Source organism: Ylistrum balloti, unplaced genomic scaffold, assembly GCF_031769215.1.
Source record: "Ylistrum balloti isolate Yb309-2 unplaced genomic scaffold, AGI_CSIRO_Ybal_v1 Utg370038, whole genome shotgun sequence".
Taxonomy (NCBI): domain Eukaryota; kingdom Metazoa; phylum Mollusca; class Bivalvia; order Pectinida; family Pectinidae; genus Ylistrum; species Ylistrum balloti.
Window position 1 is genome coordinate 184,283 of NW_026782097.1, and position 13,966 is coordinate 198,248.

General features: G+C 38.0%; 1 protein-coding gene across 1 annotated transcript; it reads right to left on the reverse strand.

Moving 5' to 3' along the window:
• Nucleotides 1-1,783: 1,783 nt before the first annotated feature.
• LOC132548945 (uncharacterized) lies at nucleotides 1,784-13,300 on the reverse strand. The gene is made up of 8 exons (XM_060212848.1): nucleotides 13,211-13,300; nucleotides 9,845-10,046; nucleotides 8,763-8,798; nucleotides 5,635-6,327; nucleotides 5,307-5,522; nucleotides 3,911-4,237; nucleotides 2,682-3,014; nucleotides 1,784-2,024 (listed from the first exon to the last, which is right to left on the reverse strand). Exons 1-8 carry the CDS (start codon nucleotides 13,247-13,249, stop codon nucleotides 1,867-1,869), a joined length of 2,004 nt encoding a protein of 667 aa, XP_060068831.1. The 5' UTR covers nucleotides 13,250-13,300; the 3' UTR covers nucleotides 1,784-1,866.
• Between the last annotated feature and the right edge of the window lie 666 nt (nucleotides 13,301-13,966).

Here is a 13,966-nt window from a genome sequence, read left to right on the forward strand (position 1 = left end):
TGGTCACTATGATCAGAGTTGACATTCATACCTGGTCACTATGACCAGATATGACATTCCATACCTGGTCACTATGACCAGATCTGACATTCCATACCTGGTCACTATGATCAGATCTGACATTCCATACCTGGTCTCTATGACAAGATTTGACATTCCATACCTGGTCACTATGACAAGATCTGACATTCCATACCTGGTCAATATGCCCAGATCTGACATTCCATACCTGGTCACTATGACAAGATCTGACATTCCATACCTGGTCAATATGCCCAGATCTGACATTCCATACCTGGTCAATATGCCCAGATCTGACATTCCATACCTGGTCACTATGACCAGATATGACATTCCATACCTGGTCACTATGACCAGATCTGACATTCCATACCTGGTCACTATGACCAGAGTTGACATTCCATACGAGGTCACTATGACCAGATCTGACATTCCATACCTGGTCACTATGATCAGAGTTGACATTCCATACCTGGTCACTATGACCAGATATGACATTCCATACCTGGTCACTATGACCAGAGTTGACATTCCATACGAGGTCACTATGACCAGATCTGACATTCCATACCTGGTCACTATGACCAGGTCTGATATTCCATACCTGGTCACTATGACCAGGTCTGACATTCCATACCTGGTCACTATGTCACTATGACCCTTGTCACTATGACAAGATCTGACATTCCATACCTGGTCAATATGCCCAGATCTGACATTCCATACCTGGTCACTATGACCAGATATGACATTCCATACCTGGTCACTATGACCAGATCTGACATTCCATACCTGGTCACTATGACCAGATCTGACATTCCATACCTTGTCACTATGACCAGGTCTGATATTCCATACCTGGTCACTATGACCAGGTCTGACATTCCATACCTGGTCACTATGATCAGAGTTGACATTCCATACGTGGTCACTATGATCAGAGTTGACATTCCATACCTGGTCACTATGATCAGAGTTGACATTCCATACCTGGTCACTATGATCAGATCTGACATTCATACCTGGTCACTATGACAAGATCTGACATTCATACCTGGTCACTATGACCAGATCTGACATTCCATACCTGGTCACTATGATTAGAGTTGACATTCCATACCTGGTCACTATGACCAGATCTGACATTTCATACCTGGTCAATATGACCAGATCTGACATTCCATACCTGGTCACTATGACCAGATCTGACATTCCATACTTCATATAACCATTCCATATACATGTTACCTACGACAATGAAAGCGAAAATGTTTCATTTTGATATTTAATTGATTTATTATATAAAGTTTGCGTAAGTTGCCACACATTTCACGTTGTGATGTTTCACACGAATTCCCTTTTAGGATAGTAGTGATTGCTATAAATTTAGGTGTGAAATAGCTTGATCCATGTACTTCGGCGCCAAACACCTGAAATTTTAAGGACCACATCAAAATGACTGGAGAAAAAGTAAAAGAAAAATGCAAACAATATATGAACTGACAGAAAAAGTCTAGATAGTGATACAGGTAATTCTAGAAGTTAGACATGACTAAATTCTAGACCCAGTACCACGATTGAACAACAAATAATAGACTTTGCTTTGAAGTGCACGGGTATGTGTTCTTGTGTTACAATAGGAACCTTTCACCAGTTCACGTTCCTGATCAAACGTTAGTGTCAGTAAAAACACAAAAATCTTGGGGACTAGTTTAGGATACACAAAAATTGGATTTCATTTCATTGACTGCATTCTCTGTAAAGCGCTGAAATCAAAGGTTCTCTGTTGTTGTAAAACTCCAGAAATACAGAAAGCACAACCCTTTCCGATCACATTGCAAGTGATTAGACACATTTCGTCCTTTCTTTGTCATAGCAGGTGCCCGGATCACAGTTAATTTCGTACACGAGTGGGCCGGTCTGGAAACAGTAGATGACGAGATTACATGGCGAGTAGGGATGTGTGTGAATGGTGTACGCAGGTTTATCATCACAGAACGTTGCTGGGAAAGAGAAACAAGTTTTAATACACTGAACGCAAAGTGAAAGGAATTAAACCGTAATGAATAAAGGTAGAAAGTTCGTAAATTATGGCCAATCAATGGTCAACTAAAAGTGTCCTAACACTGAAATGTCAAGATCTGCCTTCTGCAAAACTGATCAATAACCTCCTATCTACTATAATTATCTACGACATTACACGGACACGTGATAATACCACGGTGAAAATATCTAGGTCCTTCGAGAGTAAAATTCCGTTTTGTTTAATATATTTATAATGCATGTAATTCATGGAATTACTCCCGTTTGAATTTTGTGCGAAAAAAATCCTATTTAGGGCTACAGTACTAAATTCGTAAGTAATGTATGTATGTGTTTAGTTCGCCGTCACATGAACACAATCAGACAATTGACAGTTTATGGTTTGATAAATCGGCATATGTTTACCATTAAAATAGATTGTCCGATAACTTTCTAGTTTGCTATTGAATACTGCCACTAATTCAAAAATGCAGTCTCCGTGCTGCATGACCTGCTGCAAAGACATAACGCCGCCAATTAATCAAGTGGTCAGCAGATTTAGCAGTGCCCCACCTGACATGCTTACTTATTCATACAATTCCGTTATCGTCTTTCTAACTTCTTATCTTTTTACTTACCCGGGATGACGTGGAACTCTACATCCGTTTTAGGGTAATCAGCATTGTCTATTGCACCGTCAGCTCCTTCAATGACGCACCGGAAGTGTGATCCATTGTCGGAGGCTTTCGGGAGGAATATTAAGGTGCTGTTGATGGATGTTGAGCAGTTTGAAAACTTTTGTGACGTGACAGGAGTAGTATTTAAGTCATAGAAAGACTGCATGCCAGGGGGACGAATTTTCCACCTGAGGTTGCCTCTTTGTCCATGGATGTCGGCAGAGCACTGCAATGTTATATTCCTCTCCGCAATAACCGACTTGGGTACACTAATCGTAGGTTCTATTTGTTTTACTGAAATGTAAGACAAACAAGAAACATTCGACGTGGAACATCGCGACTCTGTGACTTGAACCGTATTTCATTCACAAGAATTAGAGAAAGGATCAAATAAAACTTTGCAGTTATTTAAATGCATCACAATTATATCCCGAGTAATGTTTCCATCCGAAATGTTATATGTGTATTCAAATTATTTAAATGATAAAATAGTGCAGTACTATCAAGAAATGATTGGTATCGTTTTTACAGTGGTTACCTCCCTTGGAATTGTGCGTGCGAAGAATTTTCAACATATCTCATATCACGTAACTGTCTTGAGTACACCCGCATACACTCGACGTATATTATAGATGTATTCCGAAGGGCACATGGAATATCTTTATTTCAACGTGTGTATTAATTTGTTTGTTTTATTAATTCAAGTTATCTAACCATTGCATTAAAGATGTTGTTTATACGTGACTACGATTTTAGGATTTATAAAGCTTATCTAGAAACCGTTATGAAATTGCCATTGTACTGCAAGTGCATCATTCATTTCTCTGCGGAAGATTTGGTTCCATATTTGCGTGCGTTTTTACATAGTTGACAAAACAAAAAACTTTAATTCAAAATGTGGAAGATTCCAAAATACTACTTCTATCTTAATACAGCATAACAAACGGAATATATGGCAGTGTTTCAGAATATTTATTTTACACAGAAAGTATAACAAATAGAATCAGTGGTCAGTGTCGTGAGATATTCATTGTCTACAGAATAATAAATAGAGCACATGACCAGTGTTTTAAAATGTTTGTAGATTAGCCAATATAGCATTTAATTCCACATAACATCAGATACAGATCTTGCACAATCGCCTTCGTATTACGTTAACAGTTGTATGACTGATATATTGAAATATTTACCTTTGACCTCTGTGACTGCTGTGAAGGTCCCCGGAAGTGCCCTGACAATGCACGTATAATTGGCCTCCTTGGAACAGTAGGGAATGTCGGACTCCAACACAAAAACGATAGCATCGTCCTTGTATGAAATTTGGGAACTGAAATCTGCGTCCAGGATAGACACAGATGGGTACTGAAATCCTGCCTTTACTGTACCAACAGTCCTGGGATTATCGTTGCCATGACGTAGAATGTAAAGGTCACTCCATCCGTCCATATTCATAGCCTCACAGGTCAAGGTTAATTTCTTATTCTCGACGGTAAGGTCGGAGGCCACCAAGGTTAACCCTGAAATTAAGATCACATCTGGGTAGTTGCGGATTTATCTGTTGGTTTGAAATTACTGAAATATCGTACTATACGTAAAGGATGCTTTCCTCGACAGGGGGGATTGTCCTAGACAATATATATTGGTTCATTGATCAATAGATTCCGTCTGTGTCTAATAGTAAGATGGTACCGGTACCAATACATTAGACATATATGTCTCCTTATTCTGGCAATAGTCTTTTCGCGAAGGTCCCTCCCTCTCCACTAAAAACTCCAAACAGTTGCAGTCGCTTGGACGAAAAGCATAGTCATCCGAGCCAGTTTACTCCGTTGTAATTTTTTAGGAGCTTCACGGTTTGACCTGATGAAATAGCAGCTCTAAACGAATCTTTGGATCTTGGTGTATCACCGGCAATGTACCATGGATCGGACGAAAAGGCGAAAGCGAACCACGACAGGGGAAAGACTATGAATAGTTACCAGATAACGGTCATCAGTCCAAGTCTTGCTCAGTTGTTTCACAGACAGTAAGGAATACCACCTCTTTAAAGCTAAATAACTCGATTATACGCTTCGAAGTTACCTTAGTATCTCATTTATAGGTATGGTTTTAATTTGATTTCACGGCTTTTACAAAATCTGGAAGAGTAGACGTATAGATATTGGGTGCGAGTTGTACAGTTGTATTGGGTTAGCTTTCTATTAGGACTTTATGTCTTCTGTAGCAACACCAAAGTTAGCAGACCTAGTCTGTCTCAATGTCAATACGATCTTTCATAGGTTATCTGAAGTGGTATATAGTATGTGTGTATTCTTCTCAAATAGACAAGAATAGCGATGGCATCCCACAGATTTTTAAGTACACGTGTACCAATGGGATGCTTTGTGACAATGTCAATAGAACGTTTATATCTACAGACTTGATATTCCCTTGGTGTCAACCGCTCTTTTACAAACGATTGTACAAGGTTTGGACTAATGGCAAGTAATTATATGGATTATCTTAGTATTTTCGTCGTGTTTCCTATCTGGCACAACGTATATCTTTTATAATGCCAGTGTACTTTGTAGGTGTAAAAAGACGTACTTGGGCTGGACGGAGAAGTGATACCAGACATATTGTTCGGCGTTGCTGGATCAAAAGATGTGATGCCATTTGGTTCTGGAGACGTACTGTTGATTGTGCTAGCCGTCGGTGCACTCGAAGTATGTTGCATGACGTCTGTTACATTTTCACTTGATGTTGTTGTGGGCGACATCATCGACGCTGTACCTGAAGTCGATTGGTCAGTAAGCCTTGAATCTGTTGGTTAAAAGTAATTATTTTACATCACGTTCATGTGTAATATATAATTAATATGCTAGTTTTCTTTCTAAAACAGAAACTCTACAACAACACACAGAGTAGGACGTACACTTTACAACAACCACAGAGTAGGACAGATACTCTACAACAACCACAGAGTAGGACATACACTCTACAACAACCACAGAGTAGGACAGACAATCTACAACAACCACAGAGTAGGACGTACACTCTACAACAACCACAGAGTAGGACGTACACTCTACAACAACCACAGAGTAGGACAGACACTCTACAACAACCACAGAGTAGGACGTACAATCTACAACAACCACAGAGTAGGACGTACAATCTACAACAACCACAGAGTAGGACAGACACTCTACAACAACCACAGAGTAGGACGTACAATCTACAACAACCACAGAGTAGGACGTACACTCTACAACAACCACAGAGTAGGACGTACACTCTACAACAACCACAGAGTAGGACGTACAATCTACAACAACCACAGAGTAGGACGTACACTCTACAACAACCACAGAGTAGGACAGACACTCTACAACAACCACAGAGTAGGACAGACACTCTACAACAACCACATTGTAGGACAGACACTTTACAGCAATCACATTGTAGGACAGACAATCTACAACAACCACAGAGTAGGACGTACAATCTACAACAACCACAGAGTAGGACGTACACTCTACAACAATCACATTGTAGGACAGACACTCTACAACAGCCACAGAGTAGGACGTACACTCTACAACAACCACAAAGTAGGACGTACACTCTACAACAATCACATTGTAGGACATACACTTTACAGCAATCTAACGGTAGGAAGTACTCTTTACAGCAAGGACATGGAAGGACAGACACCACAACCGTACAATAGGACACAGTCATAAGGTAAGGTTAACCATGCCCCCTCTTGTAGTAATTAAGATTCATTCATACAGCAGTATTATTCTTATAGAAATACAAATTGCAGAAATAAATTTGATAATGTATATAAACGTCACAAAATTTATGGCATTTACATTGACATCCGCCATTATCTGTCAAACAAACATACATTTGGTGTAGATATCTCAGTAGTCGTCAGTAAATCAACGTCCGAAATAACAGCACGTGATATCAGAACACATGGTAATGGAGAGTACATACAGCTAGAATTATCTTCTAAATTTTAACAGAGTCTGAATAAACCGAAATGTGTCTCTCTGATATTTATAGAGATTAGGTCAACCTAGAATTGTCTCCTTAATGTTAAAAGAGACTAGATAAACCTAACATTGTCTCACGTTGATAGAGACTAGATAAACCTTACTTTGTCTACCTCATGTTGATAGAGACTAGATAAACCTAAAATTGTCTCCCTCATGTAGACAGAGACGAGACAAACCTAACATTGTCTTCCTCATGTAGACAGACTGGATAAACTTAACATTGTCTCTCTAATGTTGACAGAGACTGGATAAACCTAACATTGTCTCCCTAATGTTGACAGAGACTAGATAAACCTAACATTGTCTCCCTCATGTTGATATAGACTAGATAAACCTTACTTTGTCTACCTCATGTTGATAGAGACTAGATAAACCGAACATTGTCTCCCTTATGTTGACAGAGACTAGATAAACCTAACATTGTCTCCCTAATGTTGAAAGAGACTAGATAAACCTAACATTGTCTCCCTAATGTTGATAGAGACTAGATAAACCTTACTTTGTCTACCTCATGTTGATAGAGACTAGATAAACCTACAATTGTCTCCCTCATGTAGACAGAGACGAGACAAACCTAACACATGTAGACAGACTGGATAAACTTAACATTGTCTCTCTAATGTTGACAGAGACTGGATAAACCTAACATTGTCTCCCTAATGTTGATAGAGACTAGATAAACCTTACTTTGTCTACCTCATGTTGATAGAGACTAGACAAACCTAACATTGTCTCCCTATTGTTGACAGAGACTAGATAAACCTAACATTGTCTCCCTAATGTTGATAGAGACTAGATAAACCTAACCTTGTCTCCCTAATGTTGACAGAGACTAGATAAACCTTACTGTCTCCCTAATGTTGACAGAGACTAGATAAACCTTACTGTCTTCCTAATGCTGACAGAGACTAGATAAACCTTACTGTCTCCCTAATGTTGACAGAGACTAGATAAACCTTACTGTCTTCCTAATGCTGACAGAGACTAGATAAACCTTACTAATGTTTGATAAACCTTACTGTCTCTCTAATGTTGACAGAGACTGGATAAACCTAACATTGTCTCCCTATTGTTGACAGAGACTAGATAAACCTAACATTGTCTCCCTAATGTTGATAGAGACTAGATAAACCTTACTTTGTCTACCTCATGTTGATAGAGACTAGACAAACCTAACATTGTCTCCCTATTGTTGACAGAGACTAGATAAACCTAACATTGTCTCCTTAATGTTAAAAGAGACTAGATAAACCTAACATTGTCTCCCTAATGTTGATAGAGACTAGATAAACCTTACTTTGTCTACCTCATGTTGATAGAGACTAGATAAACCTAAAATTGTCTCCCTCATGTAGACAGAGACGAGACAAACCTAACATTGTCTTCCTCATGTAGACAGACTGGATAACCTTAACATTGTCTCTCTAATGTTGACAGAGACTGGATAAACCTAACCTAATGTTGATAGAGACTAGATAAACCTTACTTTGTCTACCTCATGTTGATGACTAGACAAACCTAACATACTAGATAAACATAATATGGTCTCCCTATTGTTGACAGAGACTGGATAAACCTAACATTGTCTACCTCATGTTGACAGAGACTAGATAAACATAATATGGTCTCCCTATTGTTGACAGAGACTAGATAAACCTAACATTGTCTCCCTAATGTTGATAGAGACTAGATAAACCTAACATTGTCTCCCTCATGTTGACAGATACTAGATAAACATAATATGGTCTCCCTATTGTTGACAGATACTAGATAAACATAATATGGTCTCCCTATTGTTGACAGAGACTGGATAAACCTAACAATGTCTCCCCATTTATCTAATCATTTAATCTGTATGGAAAGTGAAAGTAAAAAGAATTGAACACGATTTTGTTCATGTTAATGTGTATAACACTCGGTATTGTTGAACATCACGACTTCAATTTGTCGAGGTACACGCATGGAACAGAATAGATCAGATATATGGTAAACGTACCGTCTCCATCTCTGATGGGTGCAGCAGCAAGGCTCTCTACAAAATATAACATACATCCAATGTCATACATATATCATTGTGTTCACGTAATTATTTATTTAAAAGTGTTGTTGAAAATTTCGTATCATGATAAACCTACAATATACACTTAAACAACATAAATTATGTACCTTCATCTCGCTGGAATCTGAACAGTTCACAGACATAGAATCATTCTTCTCTTCTGTATTAACAGTCATTAAGATAATATAAAGGTGTGGTGCGTGCCGACGATTACTGCGGAACTTTACAGTCCGGTGAATCAAGTCGACATGTCGTGTGTCGTGTACACTTGATTGCGAATAATTTACAGCAAAAAGCAGCTTAGTTCAGGTGGACTCGGCTACACTTCTAAGGTACGCTAGCTCTAACAAGGTACAAACCGACCGAAGGTTATAACACGTTTTTGTCTAGTGTATATGGTCTGACATAAGGGTCATCTCAGGGTCCCTTTATCTCGATTCGGAACAAGCCCATTGCTTCAACATGAGAGGAGTTCTCTTTCCCAACCACTTCGGAATTATGATTCGGGGTACGGTCTTTGAAATCTTAACAGTTCATTGATTAGAAACTCGCAAAGGCTTCCCTCCTGACTTGTGATCCAACTTTCACCAAGCTGAATCTTTACTAGTCTTCCGAGTGCGATGTTTGTAGTATCCGATGCGACTCTAGCACACCTCTATCAAAGTATTGGCCAAACAATAACCCATATTGGTGTGCTAGGCAAATCGGTATAAACACATATTGGAATGAATTTAAAGTACATACATGTCTCGGCTATTTATGACTCTATTTCAATGAATTTCGGTATTATTATAATTAATACTACATTAAGTGTAAGAACCCTTCACAAATGGGAAGAAGCTAATTCTGTACGTTTTTGTATCGTTAGTCGGAACGTGCTTGTTAGTGGTGACGCGAGCCATTTCACATGAGGTGTTTGTAATTTATGTTTAACCAGGTGGAGAGATTTGTGCTATAGATATGATCTGCATTTATAAAAAAAGAAGCAGGTTGGTAGGTAAGTTGTTAATTAAACCAACCTGGACTGTCGGTGTTGTTTGTGAAATGAATAGCCAGAGCGATGACAACCACGACCAACAATGTGATGAGAACGCTGATTCCGATGATGATGTACCACCGGAATTTGTTCTGTGGCTTCCGGAAGGCTCTTTTCCACCCACTGACCGGAAGCTGTGTTTGTGATGTCGTCACATTATGCGTGTCACATTTCCCCCATATGTCCTGTAGAACAGAAATACACATAGTATATTAGTTTCGGTTATCATTTGTTTCTCTATCAGTACTCGTTTTTACCATATCAACCCATACTAAAACTGATATCAGGTATGTTGTTAACATTGATATATGTATTTAGTGCTGTAACAGTTATAAGAGGGCTTATAGATCAGTTGTGAGCCTCGTATGTAAGGTTTGACTTTTGGCGGACATATTGCATTACTTTTCATTATAATCCACTAAAGTATCTATACACTTCTGCCAGCGATGTTTAAGGGCCTCAATGCCTCTTTTAAAGAAGACTTTTTCTTGGCCGTTCAGAGAGTCCTCAAATGCATGCATGACGTCATCATCTGACCGAAAGTTGGTACCGGAAATTGTATTTTTCAATTTTTGATATAGATGCAAGTCTGATGGAAAGAGATCATGCGAATAAGGCGGATGCCCAATCAATTTAAAACCACAATTGTTAATGTCAGACATGGCAATGACATACTTGTGAACAGGGTCATTGTTCTGGTGGAACAATACACCTTTACTGCGTTTTCCGAGGCGCTTGAGTTTAACCTTTTCTCTTAACTGTCTAAGAAGTGATGCATGGTATGTGCAATTGATTGTTTGTCTCTTTTGTAGACTATCAGAATACCATCAGCATCACAGAAAACCGCGACCATAACCTTTCAAGCTAATGGACAGTCTTTGCCTTCTTTGACGGGAATGAACCAGAATGCTTTTCATTTTTATCTTATTGTTTGGCCTCTTGGGTGAAATGATGGGCCTATGTTTCATCCATAGTCACAAACCTCTGCAAAAAGTTAACAGGAATTGCCTCTAAAAGTTTATATTAGCTCGCGACAAAATCTACCTGGTGTGCTATTGATGAACTGTCAGAAGTCTTGGTACCCAATGAGTGAGGGCTTTCTCATTGCACGATCTTCCCTAAGAATGGAATGTACTCTTTCCAGTGAAATCCAAACTGTACTGGTTATATATCTGTAACTCGCCTGTCAGTCATAACAATATCGTGGACTCTGTTGACCATTTCTGGGGTTGCAACAGTGACAGACCTTCCAAGACGGGCGTGACCTCTACGGTTTTGCCTGTTAGGCTAAACTGCTATCATATCAGTATGGGTATTCTTAGGTATTGGACCTTTCTCATACAAATATTCAATCGCTTATCTTTTAGCGATTTCGTCAATTTTGATAAAAGTCACTTGCCTTATTTACTTTAGAGTGCTACATCTTCAACATTAACTGACCAAATGATACCAGTCTTCAGGGATACAGCCGTAAAAAAGGACATCCCTGCTTAACGTCTTCAATACAAGGCTCACATCTTAGGTAGCAGTACACAGTTTCTCGGTGTGGCCATGGGTGATTTTTTTGCTCATTAGATTACCCCATTATAAAGGTTTTAATTAAAAATGAAAAAAAAATCCTTGCTAAAATTGGTCCTGTCATGTTAAAGTGGACAATGTGGGGTTTCATTTTTTTCAGGATAATATTTTAGCTTTGTGTTGGAGATTACTATTTGGGCAGTCTCGAATCTGTGTCTACGCACCAAAAACTAGCTTTACAGGAAGTGAAATTTTCATAGTGTTTACATGTGGTCATGTTATGAAGAATTTCCGAGTTGGAATTTGCTGAAATGTAAGTACTTTGTTACCATGACAGTGTTGTTGATTGTAAGATAGGTGATTAGAATTAAATTTCTCCTAGAAAGTTGTAGTGTTGGATTGGAATTAGCAGTATTTTTGCATTTTTAGCATTTTTTCAGTAGGTAACCATGACAATCAAATGTCAGAAATCAGAGGAATTTTTTTTTACACAAATTTCATCTCTCTACTGTTAATGTAATTGTTATACAGTTTATAAATATATATACATGTAATGATGTATTTTTCATAACCTATCTGCTATACCTGTATATCTCAAACATGACAAATAATTTCAGGAAAAATGCAAATTAACTGTTTACTGCTACCTTATCATTCAGCCTTCGTACATATACTTAATACTGTGTTAAAATGGACATTACGTTGCCTTAAACATTCTTCTCGAATTCAACAAGAATGAAGTAAAACGTCGAGCGTTACATTATCATTATGTTTTGGCTTTGTTTGAGAACTTGGCCCAGTACATCATTTTGTAATGTATTATATAAAAATCATGTACATATACATATATTCCACATTTGAATGGGAAGAAAAATCACAAAAGTTACATAAACTTTTATCGATGGTATCAATAAAATCGTTTGAAATACAATTTGCACGCTTGACCAGGCACTGTGCCCCTCGGGTCTACTGACACATCTCTAATACAGTTCAATAATACATGTATGCAGGCTCGCTAGCTTCCAGCAGAAATCGTCCGCCGAAAGGCCGTCATTGTATAAGTAAAATCCGAGAAACAATAATGATAATAAGCTTCCAGGTAGATATAGAATATATACATTGATAGATAATATTAGTTATGGTTGATTCCAGCACCTAATCAATAATAAGCGGAGCTTTAGTTAAACCTCGGATAGCCAAGGTCGTTATAAAGAATGTAGGGATGTCGTAGTTGCGTCCTTGGGCATGACAGGTGACGGGAGAGGAAATCAACTTCATCACACGTACTATTATAGGAACGATAAATCCAACAAACGGAGAAGATTTAAATTCTTGTATCAAGCCATGAACTCTAATCAATTCAAATCCCTAATTAAAGGGACATAATAAGGAAATTAGAAATGTGTGGCGCAATGGTCTGCTGAAAGCAACACTGGCAATCATTCGCATTAATGGATAATATCTTAATAAAGAAAATATAATGTGTAGTTAGTAGAAATGAATGTGAAAGTAACGAATATATAATGTAACATGTCTGTCGTTTTGATTTCAAATTATTTCTGTTTTGACAACCCAATTTGAAAACAAGAAAAATGTTGCGTTCCTTTTTATATTGATATTATAAAGCATGTAAATTTAGTTTTGTTGACTCATGCAGTTTGCTTCCGATTGCGCCCCCTCAAACTAATACCCGGTGTATCGGCTAAATCATGTTTGAACTTTAATGTAAAATATACTTTGACGTAAATTTGATGTTAAGAAAAACATTCTTTTAAACGTAACACTTAAATTCAATTCAAGAAAAATTGTTATTCAACATATGACTACTTACCATCGGGAAGACATCGTTCGTTACATCCGATTTGACCATGACGTTGGTCAGTCTATATACTTAGTTGAGGCCATCTGTGTGTCTGTAGTTCCTTAGGGAGGCAGTCAGTGCAGTGGTCAGCGTCACGCCCCACTGATCACAGCCTCTGGACAAGTGATCGTCTCCAAGATTATGTTTTTATGAATTATATTAAACCGTTAATCTGGTGTACACCGTGTGTTCCCCTTCTGGCAGTGGTCATCTGTTTCCAATCGAGTGTCCGGAAAGAACTATTCACAGAAAATTCGAGACAATGTGTAAAACAAGATAGGCCTGTTATATAAAAAAAAATATGAAATGAATGATAAACCAATCAAACATACCAACTGAGTATGTAAATCATATATAGCCTCATCTCTAATACCTGAAATAGCCCTCATATTCATTCACTACATACAATAGTTAAATACTATATACAGGCTTATTTCTACACCAAACTGTCTCTATACATCATAACAGCCTCTATGTCTACGTCAAATATAATAAGCAGTTTCTATATTTACAGCAAACATCATATTCATTCTCTACCACATTCATCAAATATCGTATCGAGTCTCTAAATTTACATCAAATAGAATAAAAATTTACATTGAATGGCTTGTAGATGATATTCTAGAAATCATGGTTAAAATAGTATAGATCACTTGCGAATAATGGCTATGAAAGGAATGAGAAAATGAAAGAAATAAAGGAATTGTTGATTCAAATAAACATGCA

What these genes read in the sequence shown, in the direction of transcription:
- LOC132548945 (XM_060212848.1), bottom strand. Translation starts at nt 13,249, where the DNA reads ATGGTCAAATCGGATGTAACGAACGATGTCTTCCCGATG. An exon ending in CTCTGTGGTTGTTGTAAAGT is followed by an intron (nt 5,523 to 5,634) that starts GTACGTCCTACT and finishes TTTAACCAACAG; the next exon opens with ATTCAAGGCTTACTGACCAA. An exon ending in CACTTCTCCGTCCAGCCCAA is followed by an intron (nt 4,238 to 5,306) that starts GTACGTCTTTTT and finishes TCTTAATTTCAG; the next exon opens with GGTTAACCTTGGTGGCCTCC.